Source organism: Rhinatrema bivittatum, chromosome 1 (genome assembly GCF_901001135.1).
Source record: "Rhinatrema bivittatum chromosome 1, aRhiBiv1.1, whole genome shotgun sequence".
Lineage (NCBI taxonomy): Eukaryota > Metazoa > Chordata > Amphibia > Gymnophiona > Rhinatrematidae > Rhinatrema > Rhinatrema bivittatum.
Window position 1 is genome coordinate 576,530,852 of NC_042615.1, and position 19,404 is coordinate 576,550,255.

The window sequence follows — 19,404 nt, forward strand, 5'->3', positions numbered from 1 at the left end:
CCAGCTGAGAAAAACCTCCGGGCAGACGCCCTATCATGCTCTTTCAAGCTGAAGATACTCTGGAAGAACCCGGCCATATAATAGATCCAGCTTGTATTTGTTTATCCGCTACTCATCCAGTCCCAACTGGGAAGACTGTTGTGCCCCGACGACTCTGAGAAAGAATCCTCTGGTGGGCACATGACTCGAAGTTTGCTGGTCACCCAGGATGACACGAATCTTGGCCTCCTGACCCCCCCCAAGCTGGCCAAAAGTTCCTTTTGGGTGCAACGAGGGTCCCGGAGCGATCGCGCGGGGAATCACGTGACGCCGCGTCACTCCGACGTGATGCCGACGTCACGTGCTCCTCGCAAAGGAGTTCACAAATGGCGTCCTGACTCCCTGCTGTATCACCAGGGAGTTTTGGTAAGTCTTGGGGGGGGGGGATTAAGGAGGGTGAGGGGTTTAAATTTGTATTTGCACGTATGGACATAGACTCAACTTATGGAATTCTCCATATGTCCATATTGACCGCAAATGGGACCCCCTTTCGACTTATGGACTTATGAACATAAACTTTTGCTCTACACATCCCTACCGCCGATGGCACAATGCCAATACATCACTCCCGGACCGCTCCTGAATGCCCGCTCTACCGACAGAGATTTGTATCAGATCTCGGGAGGTCTGGAGGGTGGGGGGGTTGTACTGATTTAATTGCAAACATCTTGGGGAGGGGCACGATGGGGGAGGATGTTTCATTCATTCGGCAACTGTTGGGGATGGCAGGAGGGTGGGTAACTTTATTTCGCTGGGCTGGGGGGGGCAGGAGGGTGTGGGTTGGTTATTTACAGAGAATGGTTGTGATGGGGTTTGTTTTTTTTTGGGAGGGGGGTTCACACACAAACAGAAAGACAAAAGTTGCACGATCTGGGAAAGGCTCTGAAATAGCCCTCCCCAGACCGCAAAACAAAATGGGGAGTAAAAAATTGGTTAGACACTCCCCTATTTTACTACATAACACGCACAGACGCCCAGGGACAGACCACATTTAGCACCATTTTCATTCTTTTTCTTTTCACACTCTGCATCCTAGGTGCATCTTATGGTCTGGGGCATCTTAGGTAGGAAAAAATACATTACTTTCATTTGCATTTCATTCTTTTTTGGGACATTGTGGTCCCATTCACCTCAGTCATTTAACAGACAGTTCAGCCATCTTCTTTACTTCAGCCAAATAATGCCTCGCCGAACATCAGTTAATTAATCCACAGAATTTTTGAATTCACTCGACCTCCCAGGCATGCCACGTCACATACTACAATTGAAAATCGGCATACCAATTATCATATGATGAAATATTAACCAGCCAACGCTTTGCAACGGCACATGACTTGCTGTCAAATATTTGATGAGCAACGTCATAGAAGCAACAATCTTGACAGGACCTTTCAAAGGTGAAGATGTCCTCATTCCTCACATCCATATCATTCCAACAGATCTGCCATTTCAATTTAAGAGATTGCAATTCCCAATTCGATTGGCGTTTGCAATAACCATCAACAAAGCTCAAGGACAATCTTTACAACTCTGCGGTTTAGATCTAGAAACCGATTGCTTCTCACATGGACAATTATATGTTGCGTGTTCAAGAGTCGGCAAACCTGATAATCTCTATATCTGCACAAACAATGGAACAACTAAAAGTATTGTATACCCACAAGCATTGCAAAATTAAACATATTACAGCCATGCATTTTCTCTTTTCTTTCTTTTCCACTTAACCAGGCTCTGCCACAGCAACGCGTGGCCAGGTACAGCTAGTTACAAATGAAATTATTTATTAATATTTTAAGTGTACCCTCACTTGCAGTATCACTCACTGTAGGGAGAGCTGCCTGTCACACACATATACAGTGTATGTGTTCTATGCTGTGCACACTGCTGACTGACTCCACTCAGAAAAAAACTATTAGTTAACAGAACAATAAGACTGGCAGCCTGTTAGTGTGCTGTGCACACTTCACTGTCTAGAGACAAAAGAATCACTAGCACTGTTAAAATCTACATACTCTCTCCTATCCAGACCTTCCCCCAGTAAAGAAAGAAAATCTAAATCAGCAGCATTGTACTGCCTCTCTCTTTCTAGTTCAGTGAGTGAGACAATTTCATTATAAAGAAGATTAGAAGATACCCTTTATTAATACCAAATCCAAAAGTTTCTAAGCTTATTTTTAAACCCTGTGAGACTTCTACAAACATGTATTTCTCTGCCAGCATTTAGAGAAGAACAGAATGCTTCTTGCACATGCTCAAACTTTACAGTGAAAGTAGTTCAGCATTACTTAACACAGAGAGCAGTTATAGGTTATTTAAAAACATTTTGCACTGTGATTTATTGTCTCTAGATGGTCTTCTTGCCAACTTTTCCTGACTAGGCTCTGAAAAGACTGTGAGGTCACACAGGCAAGATTCGGTTGCTATAGTTAACAGGATTTTTTGCTCAGCAGTACAAGGCTACAGACTTGAAGAGAAAATAGAAACAAATGAGACAAATATTATTTTCATTCATGGTTCCCCTCCATTAGTTTCAGGGATCAGCTAATGAAACACATATGCAGTCAATTGTTGTGTTTTGCACATTCATTTCTAATGAATGGGCTAGATCTAATGAATGTGCATCCCTATTGGCAAATCTAGATCTATAAAAATAAAATGATTTCTGAACAGATGTAGAATTTATTGATCTGACATCTAATGATCCAACCTGGGATTTTCTATTTAAAGTAAATATGATTTTATACTAGTTCACAAAGAATATGATAGTAACTTTCTTTCAGGTTTACTATTTTCCATTGCTATATCTTGACAATGCTTAATTATAAAAACAGTGCTCTACCAGAAATGCAGATTCATTAGTTAATGGACTTTATTACATAGGAACATTTTCACTGTTAATGGCAATGGCATGGCCTAAACTTTTCTAGCCATATGTGATAACTGATCTCTAAAGATTGTTGAATTTAGCATGATTAGCTCATGTAATATATCAATGTCTAAACTAGAATATCTTTAACCTTGTTGAATACAGATATAAAGAATGGAGGTATTTACAGGCGCTCATACATTTTTGAGGTACCAATCTATATGGCTTTTTCATTAAGCTATGTTCGGCCATTTGCCACATGATAAATGCTGTTCATTGTGCAGTAAATGGCCTAACCTGGGGTTACATTGAGGTATTTGAAATACCTCACATTATTTGAGCACTGGCATTGAGCATTTTTAAATGAGCTGATTAGTATGTAGATACATGCTAATCAACTGATTGCTAATCAAGCAATGCAAATCAAATACCATTTCTTTCCTTTAAAAAATCGCAAGCCATATTATTTGATATTAATGGGCCGAAGCAGTAAAATGCGCTCAGGACGAGCGCACCGTTAGCCCCCATTTGGACGCGTGTTTTCAACGCGCTATTTTTACCCCTTATACAGTAAGGGGTAATAGCGTGTGGAAAACACACGTCCACCCCCCCAAAAAAACTAATAGTGCCCGCAACATACAAATGCATGTTGATGAGCCTATTAGTTAGTCCTGCATGATACAGAAAGTAAAATGTGTAGTCAAGCCGCACATTTTACTTTCAGAAATTAACGCCTGCCAAAGGTAGGCGTTAATTTCGGCTGGCACCAGGAAAGTGTACAGAAAAGCAGAAAAAACTGATTTTCTGTATACCCTCCAACTTAATATCATAGCGATATTAAATCGGAGGCCCCAAAAATAAAAAAAACATAAAAAAAAAAAAATTAAAATCTGCCTGCGGGTTGGAAGATGGACGCTCAATTTTGCCGGCATCCATTTTCCGAACCCATAGCTTTCAGTGGGTTTGAGAACCGACACTGGTAAAATTGAGTGTCAGCTGTCAAACCTGCTGAGAGCCGCTGCTTCTGTCAAAAAGGAGGTGCTAGGGATGCGCTAGTGTACCTAGCGCCTCCTTTTACCTTGGGCCCTAATTTGCATATCTTTATTTACTGAATCACGTGCCCAGGAGAGTGGCCTGGGCGCACTTTGGGAGATCTGGCACTAGCCGGTTCTCCCGCGCATCTTACTGTATCGGCCCGTAAGTTAGCTTACATTCCCCAGGAGTATCGGGACTTTAACATACAATCCGATGTTCCTGAGGACATGGCTTAAAAGGACTGATGGCACCAAGTCACCCCTCAAACAAATTTCAAAAAACCTTAGGGGCCTCCATAAAACCTCTGCCTTTCCCTACCCCCATCTCCCTGGAAGTGGCCCGCTATTAAAATACATTTTAGAAATAATTTGGAAAATTGGCCTCAGGTGACACCCCTACTGCTCCCCTTCAAAATAAAAATATGGGTTCCACCCCTTCAAAACAAAAAATCCAGCCCCCACGACTCATAAATTAAGCCCTGATGGTTCAGGGCCCAGAGTGCCCTTAGGCTCCAGGGCCAGCAGCAGCCATATTTTAAAATGGCATTGCCTAACCTTTGCCCCATCATGTGGCAGGTATCACCATTTTGAAACATGGTACTCATGACCCCTGTTGGACCACCAGAGCCTACTTTGTGAGTAGTAGGGGAGTATGGAGGGTAGACTAAGGAGGGAGTTAAGGGTCATAGCCTGTAGGAGCTGGGTTTTTGTTTGGAAGGGGAGGGGTGGGGGACAGGGCTTCTTCCAATTTTCCAACTTTTAAAAAATTGTTTTAACAGCAGGCTACCTCCAGGAGCAGCGAGGGGTGGAGTGGGGTGGGGTGGGCAGTGGATCAGTGGATCTATGGAGACCTCTGGGGTGTTTTGCAACTTTTAAGGGCCTGAATTAGGGCCATTGGCCCCTTTAAGTAATGGCAGTCCAACAGTTCCAGATCTGCCATCATGTACTATAAGGGGGGCATTAACCACAGTGGTATTTTTCCCTGCTGAATTTTACTGCAGAGAATAATACCTCAGGAATGTAAAAGTGTCAGAGTTATTTTCTATGATTTTGTAATTCCTATGGTATTTTTCCTGCAGGGGAAAATCCGGTGGCATAGTAACTGACACCCTATGTTTAACAGTGCCAGTATTTGTAAGGTCTTTAGTGAGAACTGCTTTATGGCCTTTAAAAGGAGTAAGATTGCATGTCTATAGTAATAACACAAACAAAAACAAAATATTGTTTCACTTAAGGAAGGAAATGGAAATGTTCTTATTAATTTCTGTCAAAAATATTCCAATTGATTATGATCTATTTGTAAATTCAAGTCATTTTTCAAACAGCCTTCTAGGCCTAAATTGCTAGCTGGATGTCAGGACTGAAATATTTTGTAAAAGGTGTAGCTTCTAATACATTCCAGAAAAAATGGAATTGTTTTATGTGTTACAATAACTTGATGGAGAATTACCATGCACCAGAGTTTGAAAGATAATGTTAAAAAGGAAAATATTTGTAAAACTGGAACATTGGCAGACCAAAGATTTCAACATGAGATTTTTTTTTTTTTTATTTAACAGTTTTATATACCGAAGTTCTGGTAACAAAGTTACTAATCACTTCGGTTTACATTACAACAATAGATTGACAGTATTAAGAATAATGTCTTACAATGAACAGGATAAATAGAACTTGGAGAAAATAAAAATAATAACTTAAGGGTAATTATATACAAATTAGTGGACCTTCCTGGAGATCAAAGCTTAGGTATTAAGTTTGAAATTAAGAGAATGCTTGGTTGAACAACCAGGTCTTTAGTCTTTTTTTAAAGGTGGGAGTCGATTGTTCAATTCTAAGGTCTGGTGGGAGTGAATTCCAGAGATTAGGACCGGCAGTGGAAATAGCTCTTTTGCTAAGTGAAGTCTTGAGAGGATGGGCTCTTAGCGTGCCTTTCTGAGCTTGTCTAGTTGGACGAGAGGTGGAGTGAAGCTGTAAAGGGATGGTGAGGTCCATTGGGGTGGAGTTATAGATGGCTTTATGGATTATTGATAGGGATTTATAGAGGATTCTGTGTTTGATAGGGAGCCAGTGAAGGTTCTTTAAAATTAAAATTTTAAAATTTAAAATTTCATAGCTTTTAAAAATCTCTTCTCGAATATCATTCATCTCATAGGTGACTTGTTTTGCAAATCTCTTTTAAGGGCTATTTCAATCAGTAAAATAATCAACCATTAATTGTTAATTTGCTTTACTTGAATATTTTGGGCAAGATTTAACTTTTGACACACAAATGCAAAGAACTGTTGATTTATGATAGTTGTAAAACAGCATGGGATAGATAATCAAAACTCATTTAGATGGATAACAAAAGTTATCCATCTAAATGGCTTAGCCATAATATTTGACGATTTATGCGGCTAAATTCTAACTGGATAACTCTTTATCCAGCCAGAATTTACCCAGATATGTCAGGGGCATTCTTGAGGCAGGTGGTGCATTCCGGGGAGGAGTAGAGTTAGTGGTTTGGTTAATCGGATAAGTCCAATATTCGGTTAAGCTAACTGGGTAACTCTAGCCGTACTGCCTATAGGCATGTCTAAAGTTAGCCGTATATACCTATCCAGCTAATTTTTAAGATAGCTGGATATATTCAGCGATGCAGCATGCTGCTGAATATCCCAGTTAAGTTAGCTAGATAGGTGAATCCAGTTAACTTATTTAGCCACTCAGTGGCTGCATATGGACCCTTGTATCTTTTATCGAGGATTTAGAGGACACCAATGAAAGCCATTTCCACAGGTAAAATGGCATTTCCCACTCTCAATATGGTAAATTACCCATATAGTTCTATTTTGACTTTGCTTGCTGTTTAAAAATGATCTTGTCTGAAAGCAGATGCACATTTTCGGGGTCGTTTTTGAGTTGGCTATAATTAAAGTAAAAGTATGCACATGCTTTTTGTTTTATACTGTTGCACCAACCCTGGTAGTTTGATTATTGCTCCCTTAAAGAGAAATTTTCAGTAGCCCATACAGGGCTACAATCCTTCAACAGCGATGTTATTAATGTACACCTCCAGGTAAGAGATTACCTCACTGCAGATGGGCTTTAGGGTGTCAAGGTGTCGGTCCTGTGGAGTCCTTGGCTGGGTAGTTGAAAAAGAAGGGATCATAAGAGGATTTAGCTGCCCACTTCATTTTTTGTTTTAATTTGATCAGTAGGAGGAAACCTGTACTGCACTTATAATTAATGTTAAATGTTTTCTGGGCAGGGGCTGGAGGACTGAGTCTGAAGGCCCCAAAGTATATTTTTTTATTTGTTCCATTTTACAGCAACTTAACCTGCTGTTCTTTGAATAAACAAGACACAAGGGGGCGGATTTTCAGACTCCGCGAATAGGCCTACTTTTGTTTGCGCTCCAGGCGCAAACAAAAGTACGCTGGATTTTAGTAGATACGCGCGGAGCCGCGCGTATCTGCTAAAAACCTGGATCGGCGCGCGCAAGGCTATCGATTTTGTATAGCCGGCGCGCGCCGAGCCGCGCAGCCTACCCCCGTTCCCTCCAAGGCCGCTCCGAAATCGGAGCGGCCTTGGAGGGAATCCTCTAACGCCCTCCCCTCACCTTCCCCTCCCTTCCTCTACCTAACCCACCCGCCCGGCCCTGTCTACACCCCCCCTTACCTTTCTCCGGGGATTTGCGCCTCCCGGAGGGAGAAGTAAATCCCCGCGCACGAGCGGGCCTCCTGCGCGCCGGGCCGCGACCTGGGGGCGGGTACGGAGGGCGCGGCCACGCCCCCGGACTGCCCCGGGCCATGGCCACGCCCCCGTACCCACCCCCAAAACGCTGCCGACATGCCCCCGAAACGCCGCGATGATCGGGCCCGCCCCCGACATGCCACCGACACGCCCCCGACATGCCCCCCTCGGAGAACCCCGGGACTTACGCGAGTCCCGGGGCTCTGCGCGTGCCGGTAGGCCTATGTAAAATAGGCTCACCGGCGCGCAGGGCCCTGCTCACCTAAATCAGCCCGGTTTTGGGCGGATTTAGGCGAGCAGGGCTCTGAAAATCCGCCCCAAGCTGTCCAGCCACACACAGCCAGATAACTTTCAAACCTAACCAATTATAATTAAATATAATCGGTTAGATTTGAATGTTTTCTGGATAAAGGAAGCCGGATGCCTTTAGGTGAATATTTGCAGTGGGACATTTATCTCACTGAATATCCTGAACAAGTTATTCGACTAACTTTAGCTGGATAACTTTCCCATTCACCGACTTTCTAAATATTGACCTCTGAGGGTTTTCTTCCCATTTTATGCCTGTAGGGAAAATACATAGTACATAAAGCCTTATGTGCCATATTCAAGCAAGTGGTTTTTTGTTTGTTTGTTTGTTTGGTTTTAAGGAAAAGTACTAGACAATATTGAGTGCTTTGTATGTGGGATAAACTTCTATATTTATCCATAAGTAAATTTTAAGATTTCAAGATTTTTTGACTGGGTTGAATTATGTTTAATTGAACTTTTATTATTTCCTCAGAAGAAGTTGAAAACATATTTCTTAGTGTTCAGACAGGTGGATCCAGAACCAGTGGGTTATGCACCTCTGCCAGCAGATGGAGACGGAGCAAAACTGATGACACAGTATATATACCCCTGCAGTGACCCCAGCCTGCCAGTATTCTCCATCTCCAGCAGATGGTGAACAATCATCTCATTACTGAGGATTGTGTTGAAGTTTAATAGAAGGAGAAAGAAAGATATAAGTTTATTGCCCTGCTCTCCTGTGGTTATACCTTATGGTCCCTCCCTCAGTTGAGGTTTCCTGAGGTGATTTCAGTTGAATCTCCCTCAGATGAGTGCCTTGGTATGGTAGCTGTTTTTTCCAGTGTGTACTTAGCTGTAAAAAAAAAATAAAAAACAGCTGAAAAGCAAGCAGGTGCAGGAAGCCAAACGTGGCGGTAAAGGTACTGGCCCTTTTCCCCACAGCTGGAGATCGACTCCATTCTTGGCTGGGACGAGCTGAGCTCAGGTAAAGAGTTTAAAAAAAAAGGAAGCAAAAGTTTGGGAATTGATTTTAGAGATTCTTCTCCCCCCTTCCAGTTTCCATGTTTGGCGCACCAGTCTGATGTCCATTCCCACCTCTGGGAGAGTTGGGGAATTCGGACAGCCTGGTGGGTTTAGCAGTCTTTTGGGCTAAGGCTCGCTTTCAAGCTCCAAATTTTGCCACGTGGTAGGCTGCGGCGGCATTCATGCACTTCTCCACAGAGTATAAGTCTGACGTCTTCAGGACATCGGTTTGTGCTGACCGTCTGGCTGGATGCCCACCTTTGCGTCTAATAGTGCAGCTAGCTGGACGTCTAGTTGGGTGCATATGGACTCATAGATGTGCATACAGAACACCTTCCGGAATGCTTATTAGTTGAGGTGCTTAGTTGGATGCACAGTGGTGCACTTCAGGGCTCCTAAAAGTTGGATGAAAGAGAAATTGGGTGTCCAGCTAATTAGGCATATTGGGCACCTAATTTTTGGATGCCTAAATTTTGGACCATCCAGTCTATTTCAAGCGACGAGCTCAGCTGGGTACACACTCTTCTTGGAGTCAGTTTAGATTTATTTTGGCGCCAATAGCAAAGAAACCTAAGCGCCTTGCCCTGTTGCTTGCCATATTCGTCATCTCAGCCTTGTGTCAGCACTGTTTGGAGGCTCAAGGAGACTTGTCTCTGACTGTGCTAAGCCTGGTCCTTCCAAGCCTGTTGCGGGAATGGAGAAAGAGTTACCAAGATCTCGCCTGGAATTGGTACTCCCCTAACTGGTTACTCCACGGGGAAGGTAGTTCAGTGGGCGCTGTACCAATGCCCCCTGGTTTTGGTCTGGATCCACCTGCCTTTTCTTGGGTGGAATTTTTTCAAGGGCTGTAGTGTTTACTTCAGGCACAGTCATCGGTCCCGGTTAATAGCAATTCAGGATCGCAATCTGCTGATCCCGTGCACCTGGTGTTATGGGTAAGTATCAGAGTAAGTCTAGGCCTGCAGCAGGACACTTCTGATAGGGACCCGGATGGCACAAATGATGAAACCGATCCTTATTCCTTGGAGGATGGGAAAATTCCTCCGAGGCTGGAGCCATATAGATTTATGTTGTGTTTCTTTCAGAAAGATGAGTTATCGGCTGGGAAGATGCTGGGCATACCGAGGGCTGATTCCGTGTCTGAGCCAAAGAAAGATCCAATTTTGACTTCTTTGCATAAAGCCTTGTGTTTCTTTCCTGTTATGGAGTCTATTCAAGAATTGATTGATCTTCAATGGGGCTCCTCAGAAGCTAATGTTAAAGGGGGATGAACCTTGAAAAGGCTGTATCTCTTGGATCTGGCTGCGAGAGAGCAGTAGCGTTTTCCAAAAGTGGGAGCGCTCATGTGTGCTGTCACTAAGCGCACAACTATTCCCCTGGAAGGGGGAGTGGCATTGAAGGATGTTCAAGATAGAAGAATGTACAGATATGTACTGTTCCATCCATTTTGTCAAAGGTGGTCTCATATTTTCATTTCAATCAATACATTTCTCTGCCATCTCTGGACAGAGAGAGAGAGATGTGGATGAATATCACCTGTTTCAGTGCTTGGATGTTAGGAGATATATTTTGAAGTATTTGGAGGTTTCTGAACTTCTCAGAAAGGTGGACTGTTTATACTCCATAGTGGGAGCAAACAGGGTGAACCGGCATCCCGGGCTACAATAGCCTGCTGGATTCACAGCCACGTATGTGAATGCTGAACAGCCATTGCCTAGTCAGGTTAGGGCTCGTTCCACAAAGGCTCAGGCAGTGTCATGGGCAGAGATTAGATTGTTGTCTCCCATTGATGTGATCCTCCTTACATACCTTTTCCAGGCATTATCACATGGATGTGCATGCCCTGGAGGACGCAGCCTTCGCACATGTGGTTTTGACTGGACTGCAGACAGCACCTGCCCCATTCGGAAGTATCTTTGGGACATCCCACTGGCTCTAGATCCACCTGCCTGAATGCTAAGAAAGGAGAAATTACTACTTACCTGATAATTTCCTTTTCTTTAGTACAGACAGGTGGATCCACCTTACCACCCTTGGCTGCCAAATGATTGTGCTAGGGTCCTCTTGAGTGGCTGCATGTTCCAGGGAGTACTGGTAAGTGTCAATCCAGACCCTAGACTAGTGTTATTGTACTCCTTGTCTGAGCATTGAAGTTTGTTAATAATCAAGTTTTTGTTAGTTTGTCCACAGTTGGCTTTTGCAGAGAATACTGGCAGACTGATGACAGTGAAGGGGGTATATATGACATCAGCTTTGCTCCGTCTTCATCTGCTGGTAGAGGTGCATAACCCACTGGTTCTGGATCCACCTGTCTGTACTAAAGAAAAGGAAATTATCAGATAAGTAGTAATTTCTCCCTATAGATCAATCTTGAGCTTAGGAATACTTTTCAGATTGGTTTATACTGTAAAATGATGGTCTGAAGCTATCTTGAATTGAATTTAAAACTGATTTAAAACATTTTTTTTTCAAATACAGTATGGCAAGTGATGACTGCACTTTAAATATGGCCCATGTTAAATTAATTAGTATTATTTATGGTCCTTTTTAACTTGCATATGTACATACGTTGGTATAGATTCATTTTGTACCTTCAATTTATCAAATGCTGATTGTTTTTAGTTTTTATGCAGTACAATACAGGTTAATATTTTTATCTTATATTTATAAACCAATGAAATCATGCATGTATACCACCAAGATAAAGGATGCATGCTTTAGCATTGTTAAATGCAACTCGACTAGAACACAAGTCAAAATATTGTACTTGTTTCTGAATTTCCACAAAATGTGATTATTTATTCAATTGTATTAATGTCAATGAAAAAAAAGCACATGTCCAGAAGTCACAATAGTATATGCTAGAGAAGCAAGGTAAATATATCCTGAATACCTAGAACAACATAAAATCATTGTTTTATTAGGCTCATTTCCTAGTTATCTGTGCCCAGATATAACATTATGCCACCCACTATAAAATCAACATTTTAAAGTAACAGTCCTGGTAAGGGCAAGTTGTATATTTGGATGTTTTGAGAATGCTTACAGACACTACAGTAAGTTAAGAAAGTCTATCAGTTTACCTGTCATATTGCAGTACACGAGAAATGGTCTCAAAGGTCCACTTCCATCAGAATCAATATAGTAAAAGCCAGAAGTGTTCCCTTTGTGCTTATAAGCTTCACACGATTGCTCATAGATAGCTGGAAAAGAACATCTTCCATTATAAATTATGTGATATTATTCTGCATTTTATTTGGGGCAAGAAAAATTGCTCTGGGCTTAAACTCTCTAGCATTCACACACAACTGATGACAATGGTGAGAAGAACCGTTATTTTCATTTATCTGCAAGATACTGTGATTTATTTCTTATGGAAACAACAGTTTCTATGGAATCTCAAATGCCTACCAGGAGTGAATAGCAAAGGACAGGTGGACAAATGCATACAGAATGCAATCAGGTACTGTAATGTCAAAATGAATAACATTTGGTAACTTATATTCCCTTTGCTGTCAAGAGGAAATGAAATCAAATATTATCTCTTGCCTCCTTATCTATATCTTCTGAGTATTAATGCAAATGCAAGAGATATTGGTTGGTTGTACGTCTTTCTTTGAATTGCATATTTGCACAGTATCTATTACAGAAAATGAAACTTTTTAATAAAAATACATTCTCAAAGACAATTCAACAGCACATTTCCACTCTCATCGCTAATATAACTCTGTTTATAGGGTTCAGGCTCTCTTGCTACCCCCTAATTGTCTGCTGCCTTTACTCCTAGGTACATCCTGTACTTCATGATGAGTCCAAATTTGCTGCAGAAAGTAGAGATTTAACCATGTCCTAAATAAGAAAAAACATTCTAATGAGTTGTATGATTGGCAAACTGTGTGAGCCCATCCTCCCACGTTGCACATTATTCACTGAAGCAACCAGCGTGTAAGCCCCACTACTGATGAATAACCCCTCAATCCTCCAAAGACCACCCTACTATTGGAGAAGCATCCCCGTGACTTTCTCATATCACCTCAATTCCCCATAATTGCCCCCATGTTAACCCACTAACTCTAGGGTTCAAAGGGGATAGACGTGATCCCCAATCACTTCTGCCCCACTTGTGAAAAAATTAAAAATTGTGTCAGCTAATGTCATGCCCTTTCTCGTTTCCTATGGATCCTAAGGCTAGTGGGTAAACTAGAGGAGGTCTGGAAAGATGGGGAAAGACTGAAAGTTTTTTATTTACATTGGGACAGACTTTGGAGGATGGATGGAGTTATTCATCAGGGTCAGAGCTTACTTGTTGGATGCCATAGTGAATATTAATATGCCAGGTGAGGGAGGGGGCAGCTAGGGAACTTCAGCATTGGATCACAGGCCACCACAGCTTGTTTTGATGGGGGAGGAGATTAGAATGCAATAGAAGCTGGAAGTCCCTTTAACATGGAGTCCACCATCACATGTTGTCGCAGTTCGGAAAACCTAAATTTTTAAGACACAATACTGCAATAAAAATCTCTGCAGGATTTACTAAATTGTAATACTTGTAATTACTGCAAATTTTTAACCCGCAGTAAAATGGCACTTACAACACTGTTTACTGCATTTTAGTAAATAGGCCCTTAAATTGTTTGTCTATAGTCCCTTTATATATTACTCAAGAATGCAAAAGAAATCTTAAGTTGTGTGGAGATGTATGGTTTGTTCCCTTAAGAAAAAAGAAAAAGTGAGTACCTTAATGATAGGGAGGATAACACTCAGACAACTGCGCCCAACGACATATTGAAGGCTGCACATAGTTTATCATAGCATTTTATAACATGCTCATATCATATATGTACAATGTACATATTATAAAATGCACCTATGTTTACTAACATGAGAATACATGCAATGCATTGAGACCATGTATTTCAATGCATTGAACGCGAGTACTTTCCTCACCTATTTTAAAAATATTTGCACAATATATTTTAAGTACAAAAATAAAACAGGTCTTAAATCAGGATTCACACATGTAAACTGGAATATTTTAAAATGTGCACATGTGAGTAAAATTATCATTATAACCAGCAAGTCCACCAATTTGCCCAGTCCTTTTCCAGGTCATCAAGACCCTCCTGGTTTCTCAGCTTTGTTATGTATGTATATGCACCCATGAAAGTGAAAATCCATGCTTATCTTGGACTTTTATATATATTGCATACTTGAGTAGAGGCTATTTACACTTATATATGCTCATTTTTACATGGATTACATTTTTGAAAATGTACCTTTACCAGTACATTCTTTATTTGGTGGTTTTTTTAATAGCCATACTCTAAATTGTTGCAACTTTCCCTATATGTCACTAAAGCTGAGATTTACCAATGTCACAGGGCTCCCTGAATCGCGCGCTAAAGGGGGTGGGGGGGCGAAGCAGGGGGCGGGCCTGCGAAAGCCGGCAGCGACGGCAGCTCTGCGGTGCGATCGCTGCCGGCTTTTGCACCCAATAGCGCCATCATAAAAGGTGGTGCTATTGGGTGCGAAATGGGCAGCGAAAAGGCTCCTTACCTTTTCACTGTCCGCGATGTCCTCGGGGCCTCTGCCCCGACTCCTCCTCTTCCGGGGCAGATGCCGCCCCGACTCCGCCCCTTTTTTGCTATCGCACGTGAAAAGGGACTTCCCTTTTCGCGTGCGCTAGCTTTAGTAAATAACCCCCTAAAACTTGGGCCTTAGACCAGGGAATTGACTTGGAGACAAACAGATATGAAGCTTGTTTGCAGTCATTGTCACAGTCATTACTTCTTGCTTGTTATAACAGATTCTTAACGCTATATGCTGCTTATATTATGGTTCACCTTTTCTAATTGGAAATAAGCTACATAATCTTTAAAACATCATTGCAGAGTTCAAATTGATTATATGGAAGTAAGGGTACAGCGGGCGATCAAGCTGAATTTGTGCTCTAGCAGAATATGAGCAGACTAGATGGCTCTCGTGATTTTTATCTGTATTCATATTCTTTATCATTGCCAGAAATATTAGTGTCCTAAATCAAAATGTGTTTGCACTGAGGATAAATATTTATTTTTCTAATAGAATTGAAGAACTTGAATCCAAGATGACTGTCATAGATATGGAAACAGTCAATGGGAAACAATTGGAAATAGGGAGGCTGATAATTTGGCAAAGCTGCCGACTTTAATATTATCCCATTTTGAGGCAGTACCACCAGAAGCTGCTGATAGAGATGGTATAAGATGTAACAGAATAACAAGGCTAGCTCTAATTTATAAGAAAGAACAGTATTCCTTTGGCTAAAATGAAAAGACCCTAATTTACTATGAATTTAATTTCAAAGAAAGTCCCAAGGCACTCATTCATCTAATATTTTTCTTTATACCAGCCAGTGTAAAATGCAGAAACCATCACAAAAGATTCATAACCGGAATATGAAAAGCAGTTCTAGTGTTCTTCCATGTTAATTATATTTCTCCTTGGCAATGTGTAATACACAAGAGGGTAAACCTATCCTATTCTCACCTCCTTCAATCATTTGGTTGACAATTAATAAAAAATAAATAAAAATGTATTTTACATCCAAGAAATCAATGCAGTAAAAAAAACCAAAAAACTATAGTTGACTATAAATAATATTTATTTAGGGATTTTATCTTGTTCTTTTTTGTTTTGAAATCTCTCACAGCAAGTTACAGTTTACTTACACAGACTAATCGGAATCACATATAATAAAACAACAATAAATCCATCTCATAAAAGCATCAGCAATAATAAAACAAGTAGCAGTTAGAGAAAAGCTCAGGGAAAGAATTATCCAATCTAGCTAGAAAAAATAAAAAAAGTGTTTAATGCCTGCCTAAATGTCATTAAATCATCTGAAAGGTATAATCTATGTGGCTATTTATTCCACCATATGGGATAGCACAAGAAAAAGCTTGATTACAGGTTATTACTGACTGAATTGCCTTTACTGGAGGAACAGCTAAAAGGTATTCCTCTTGGAAATGCAGAAGGCAAGAAAGTAAATTGAATGCTAAATGGTTAACAGTACCTGAAGGCAATCTGCTTTGAAGTGTTGAAATGAAGAATATAAAAATATAAAATGAATTAACTAAAAAAAACTAAATAAACAGAGCTTATCGCATGGAGGGCCAGAATTAAAATCTTAAAGGTAGATTTTAAGACCCGCGCACGGCTACCAGCGAGTGCACATGGACTCGGTGATTTTATAACATGTGTGTATCGAAGCGCACGTTATAAAATCTGCTACCCACGCACATGTGTGCCGTCTCGCATTCGTAAGTTGGGGGAAATTTAGTAGATGCGCACAGCGATGGAAAAGGCCTATTCCAATAAAGGAGCGAACTAGGAGGTAAATTCCTTAACCCCCTACCTTTTTTCCCTTACTTACCGCAACCCCTAAAATCCCACTACCTACCCTAGATTTTTTGGTTTTGCTACTTATCCGCAATCCAGAGCAGCAGCAACTTGCACAGTCCGGTCGGCCCCCCAGCACACACTTCAATGGAATAGTGCCTATTGCCTAATGGCTCTGTCCAAGCTCGCCCATGCCCCACCCAGACCCTGCCTCTGGCCCACTCCTTTTCCAAAACCCCTTTCTTCTGCGCGTACCGTGAGATACACATGTGGCCGCAGGTGTTTCGAAATCCGTGCAGCATGCGCTCATCCCATCCACGCATGTACCTCCTGGATTTCACGCGTGCAGGGCTTTTAAAATTAGCCCTTTAAATTTCAGTCAGCCCACAATAAGGAATAAGCTACATGGGCAAAATTTAAAAGAGGAGCAGGACAGAAATTTCGATTCTTGGATTTTTGCCAGGTAACTCCAACATTTACTCAGAGAAAGCCTCTGATATCAGCCTCAGAGTGTCTAACTTTATAGTTGGCTAAAAATAGCAAACCAACTGCTGTGTACTGTTTGTGCCAAAGTAAAACCTTTATGAGAAAACTATAAATCTCCATATAGTTTAAATTACTGTTTCTCCAGCCAGTCCTCCAGCACTCCCCTTAGCCATTCAAGTTTTCAGAATATCTTCAATGAATGTACATTAGACAGATTTGCATGTACTGCCTAATAAATAACAATACTTAATAATCACCTAACCTTATAACCCAAGGCGATGTACAAAAAATATAAAGCATTCTAGCACAGCTAGCTACATTAATAACATTAATAAAACCACAAATAAAATAAGCCTTTACTGGTAATATGTACCTAACAGATTCAAACTAAATCTAAATTAAAGTTACAAAAGGCACAATGTAGTCTCATCCTTTCAGCCTCATCAGTCAAATTAATATAAAATATTAATAGATATAAAATGTAGGTGAATACCAGAGTAAACAAGCTGGTATTAAACAGCTTTTGAAATTGAAAATAGTCAATTTCCAGGCAAAATAGTAGAATTGGGCTGGGATACAGTCTCTTTACACTGAATAAGAAATTATTCTTTCATTTAAAGTATCATCCTGCAACATATATTAAAAACATATTTACATATTTTCTAAATATTCTTGGCTATAAATATGGATTAAGAATGTGTATTTGTTTTAAACAAATCAATAAAACATAATAAATTAATCCTTTTTTGGTTCATATGAATGAAATGACCCAAAATTAGGCTCAGAAGAAAATACCCCAATATTTTTTTTTTTATTTTTGCATTGCTACATTTAAAACAAACAGGTTTCTGGTGGCCCAAGGCCTCAACCTAGTCCTGGCCTAAAGCAGGATCCCATCATCAAGGCCTGGTCCCTTCGCTAAGGCCTGAGCCTGGGCCTAGAATTAGGTCCAATGCTGGAGCTTGGCCCAAGGCTGGATACCATTGCTGAGGCTCAATCCTAAGACTGGATGAGATACCCCGCCATGCCAAGACCTAGGCCTAGGCCCAATGCAGGGTCCCATTATTGAGGCCTAGGCCTGGGCATGAGGCCTATGTGTGGTTTGATGCTAGGGCCTGGAAAAGGCTATGCTCCATTGCCAAGGTCTGGACCTAAGACTAGGTCTGATGCCAGACTCTGACTCAAGGTTGGATCCTATCACCAAGGCCTAGGCCTGGGTATAATGTCATAGCCGAACTGAGACCAGGTTCCATTGCTGGGACCCACCTCAAGGTCAGCTCCCATCATCTTGGCCCAAAGCCAAGCACCAGGTCTGATTCCAGGGCCCGTCATCAAGGCACAAGCCTGGGCCAAAGCTGAGATCCTACACTGGGGCACCAGGTCCCACTGCCTAGGCACAGACAAAGGCCCAAAAACTAAGCACAGGCCCAAAGCAAATTCACATCACCAAGATAAGGGCATGGCCATCTGTGTCCCTTCACTGGGGTACAAGCATACGCCTAGGGCTAGACCAAGGCCCAGATCTAAAGACCCTGGACCAGGCCTTCCACAGGTCTTCTTTATTCTTCCTTTGATGAAAAATGATGCTGTATGATAGAAGGATGAGCTTCATATGTCACTGGGGCACCTTTCTTCTGATCAGATGGCAGCATATTAACTTAAAGCCAAAAATGTCAATGTCGGCCAGGCCCCAATGTCATAACTAGGCTAGTCCTCAGGCCTATACCTTGTGCCTAGGTCTGGGTCTCAGTGATGAAACCTGGCTAGAGGCCAGACTCCAGCAATGGGTGCAGATCTGAGCCTCAGGTCTTGGCCTGAGTCAGGACCCGGCATCAGGCCAGGTCAAGGCCTTGACAATGGGATCTGGCCTTATCCAGACCTTGATGTCATGCTCGGGGCTGGGCCTCAGACCTAAGTATGGTCCTCAGAGATGGGATCCAGCTTTGGGCCAGGCATCAACAACAAGCCAGCAACAGGCAACAGTACCAGGCTTGGGCCAGGCCCTGGCATCAGGCCTGGGCCCTAGCCATTATTTCTCTTACAGTGAAGTCACAAAGGAATTAATATTTTTCTTTCATTTCAAATGAACCTGACGAATAACTGTGATGTATGAAACAAATGAATGATCCAAAACAAATGTTTTTGACCCTGCACATTCCTAGTATGCATTAATTTAAAATGAATAAGGAATCTTAACCAAATCAGGAAGATTTGTTTTGGTTCATAGAATGACCAGTGCCCCAATGACCTGTACCTCAAAAAATCAACAATTATTTTTGTATTACTTTTAGTTTCCCATTAAAGTCTTGGGGACAAGCAAAACTGAAGCAGTATTTTTGCTGCCCAAAGCAAACTAGCAATCAGTGATATCATGCTAACTGTAGACTGTACTGAGCCAGGGCATGAAGGGACAGGGAAGAAATCATCAAGGTCAAGCATTTTTTTAGCCAGCTTATCCTGACTGCATGGATCCACAGTGACTTTCTCTTTTGGTCAAGCTGTAAATGAAAAAAAACTTTGAGGCTAGCACCATTTTATCTCCCTATT

At 41.5% G+C, this 19,404-nt stretch overlaps 1 protein-coding gene across 1 annotated transcript in view; it reads right to left on the minus strand.

The window, feature by feature from the left end:
* The window catches only part of CNTNAP4 (contactin associated protein like 4), a 1,044,358-nt gene that overhangs the window by 383,201 nt on the left and 641,753 nt on the right, over positions 1–19,404 (minus strand). Inside the window, exons 12-13 of the mRNA XM_029616960.1 lie at positions 12,072–12,191; positions 7,260–7,262 (exon numbers count right to left, since the gene is read on the minus strand). Coding sequence (XP_029472820.1) covers positions 7,260–7,262; positions 12,072–12,191 — 123 coding nt within the window. The remainder of the gene's footprint in view (positions 1–7,259; positions 7,263–12,071; positions 12,192–19,404) is intronic.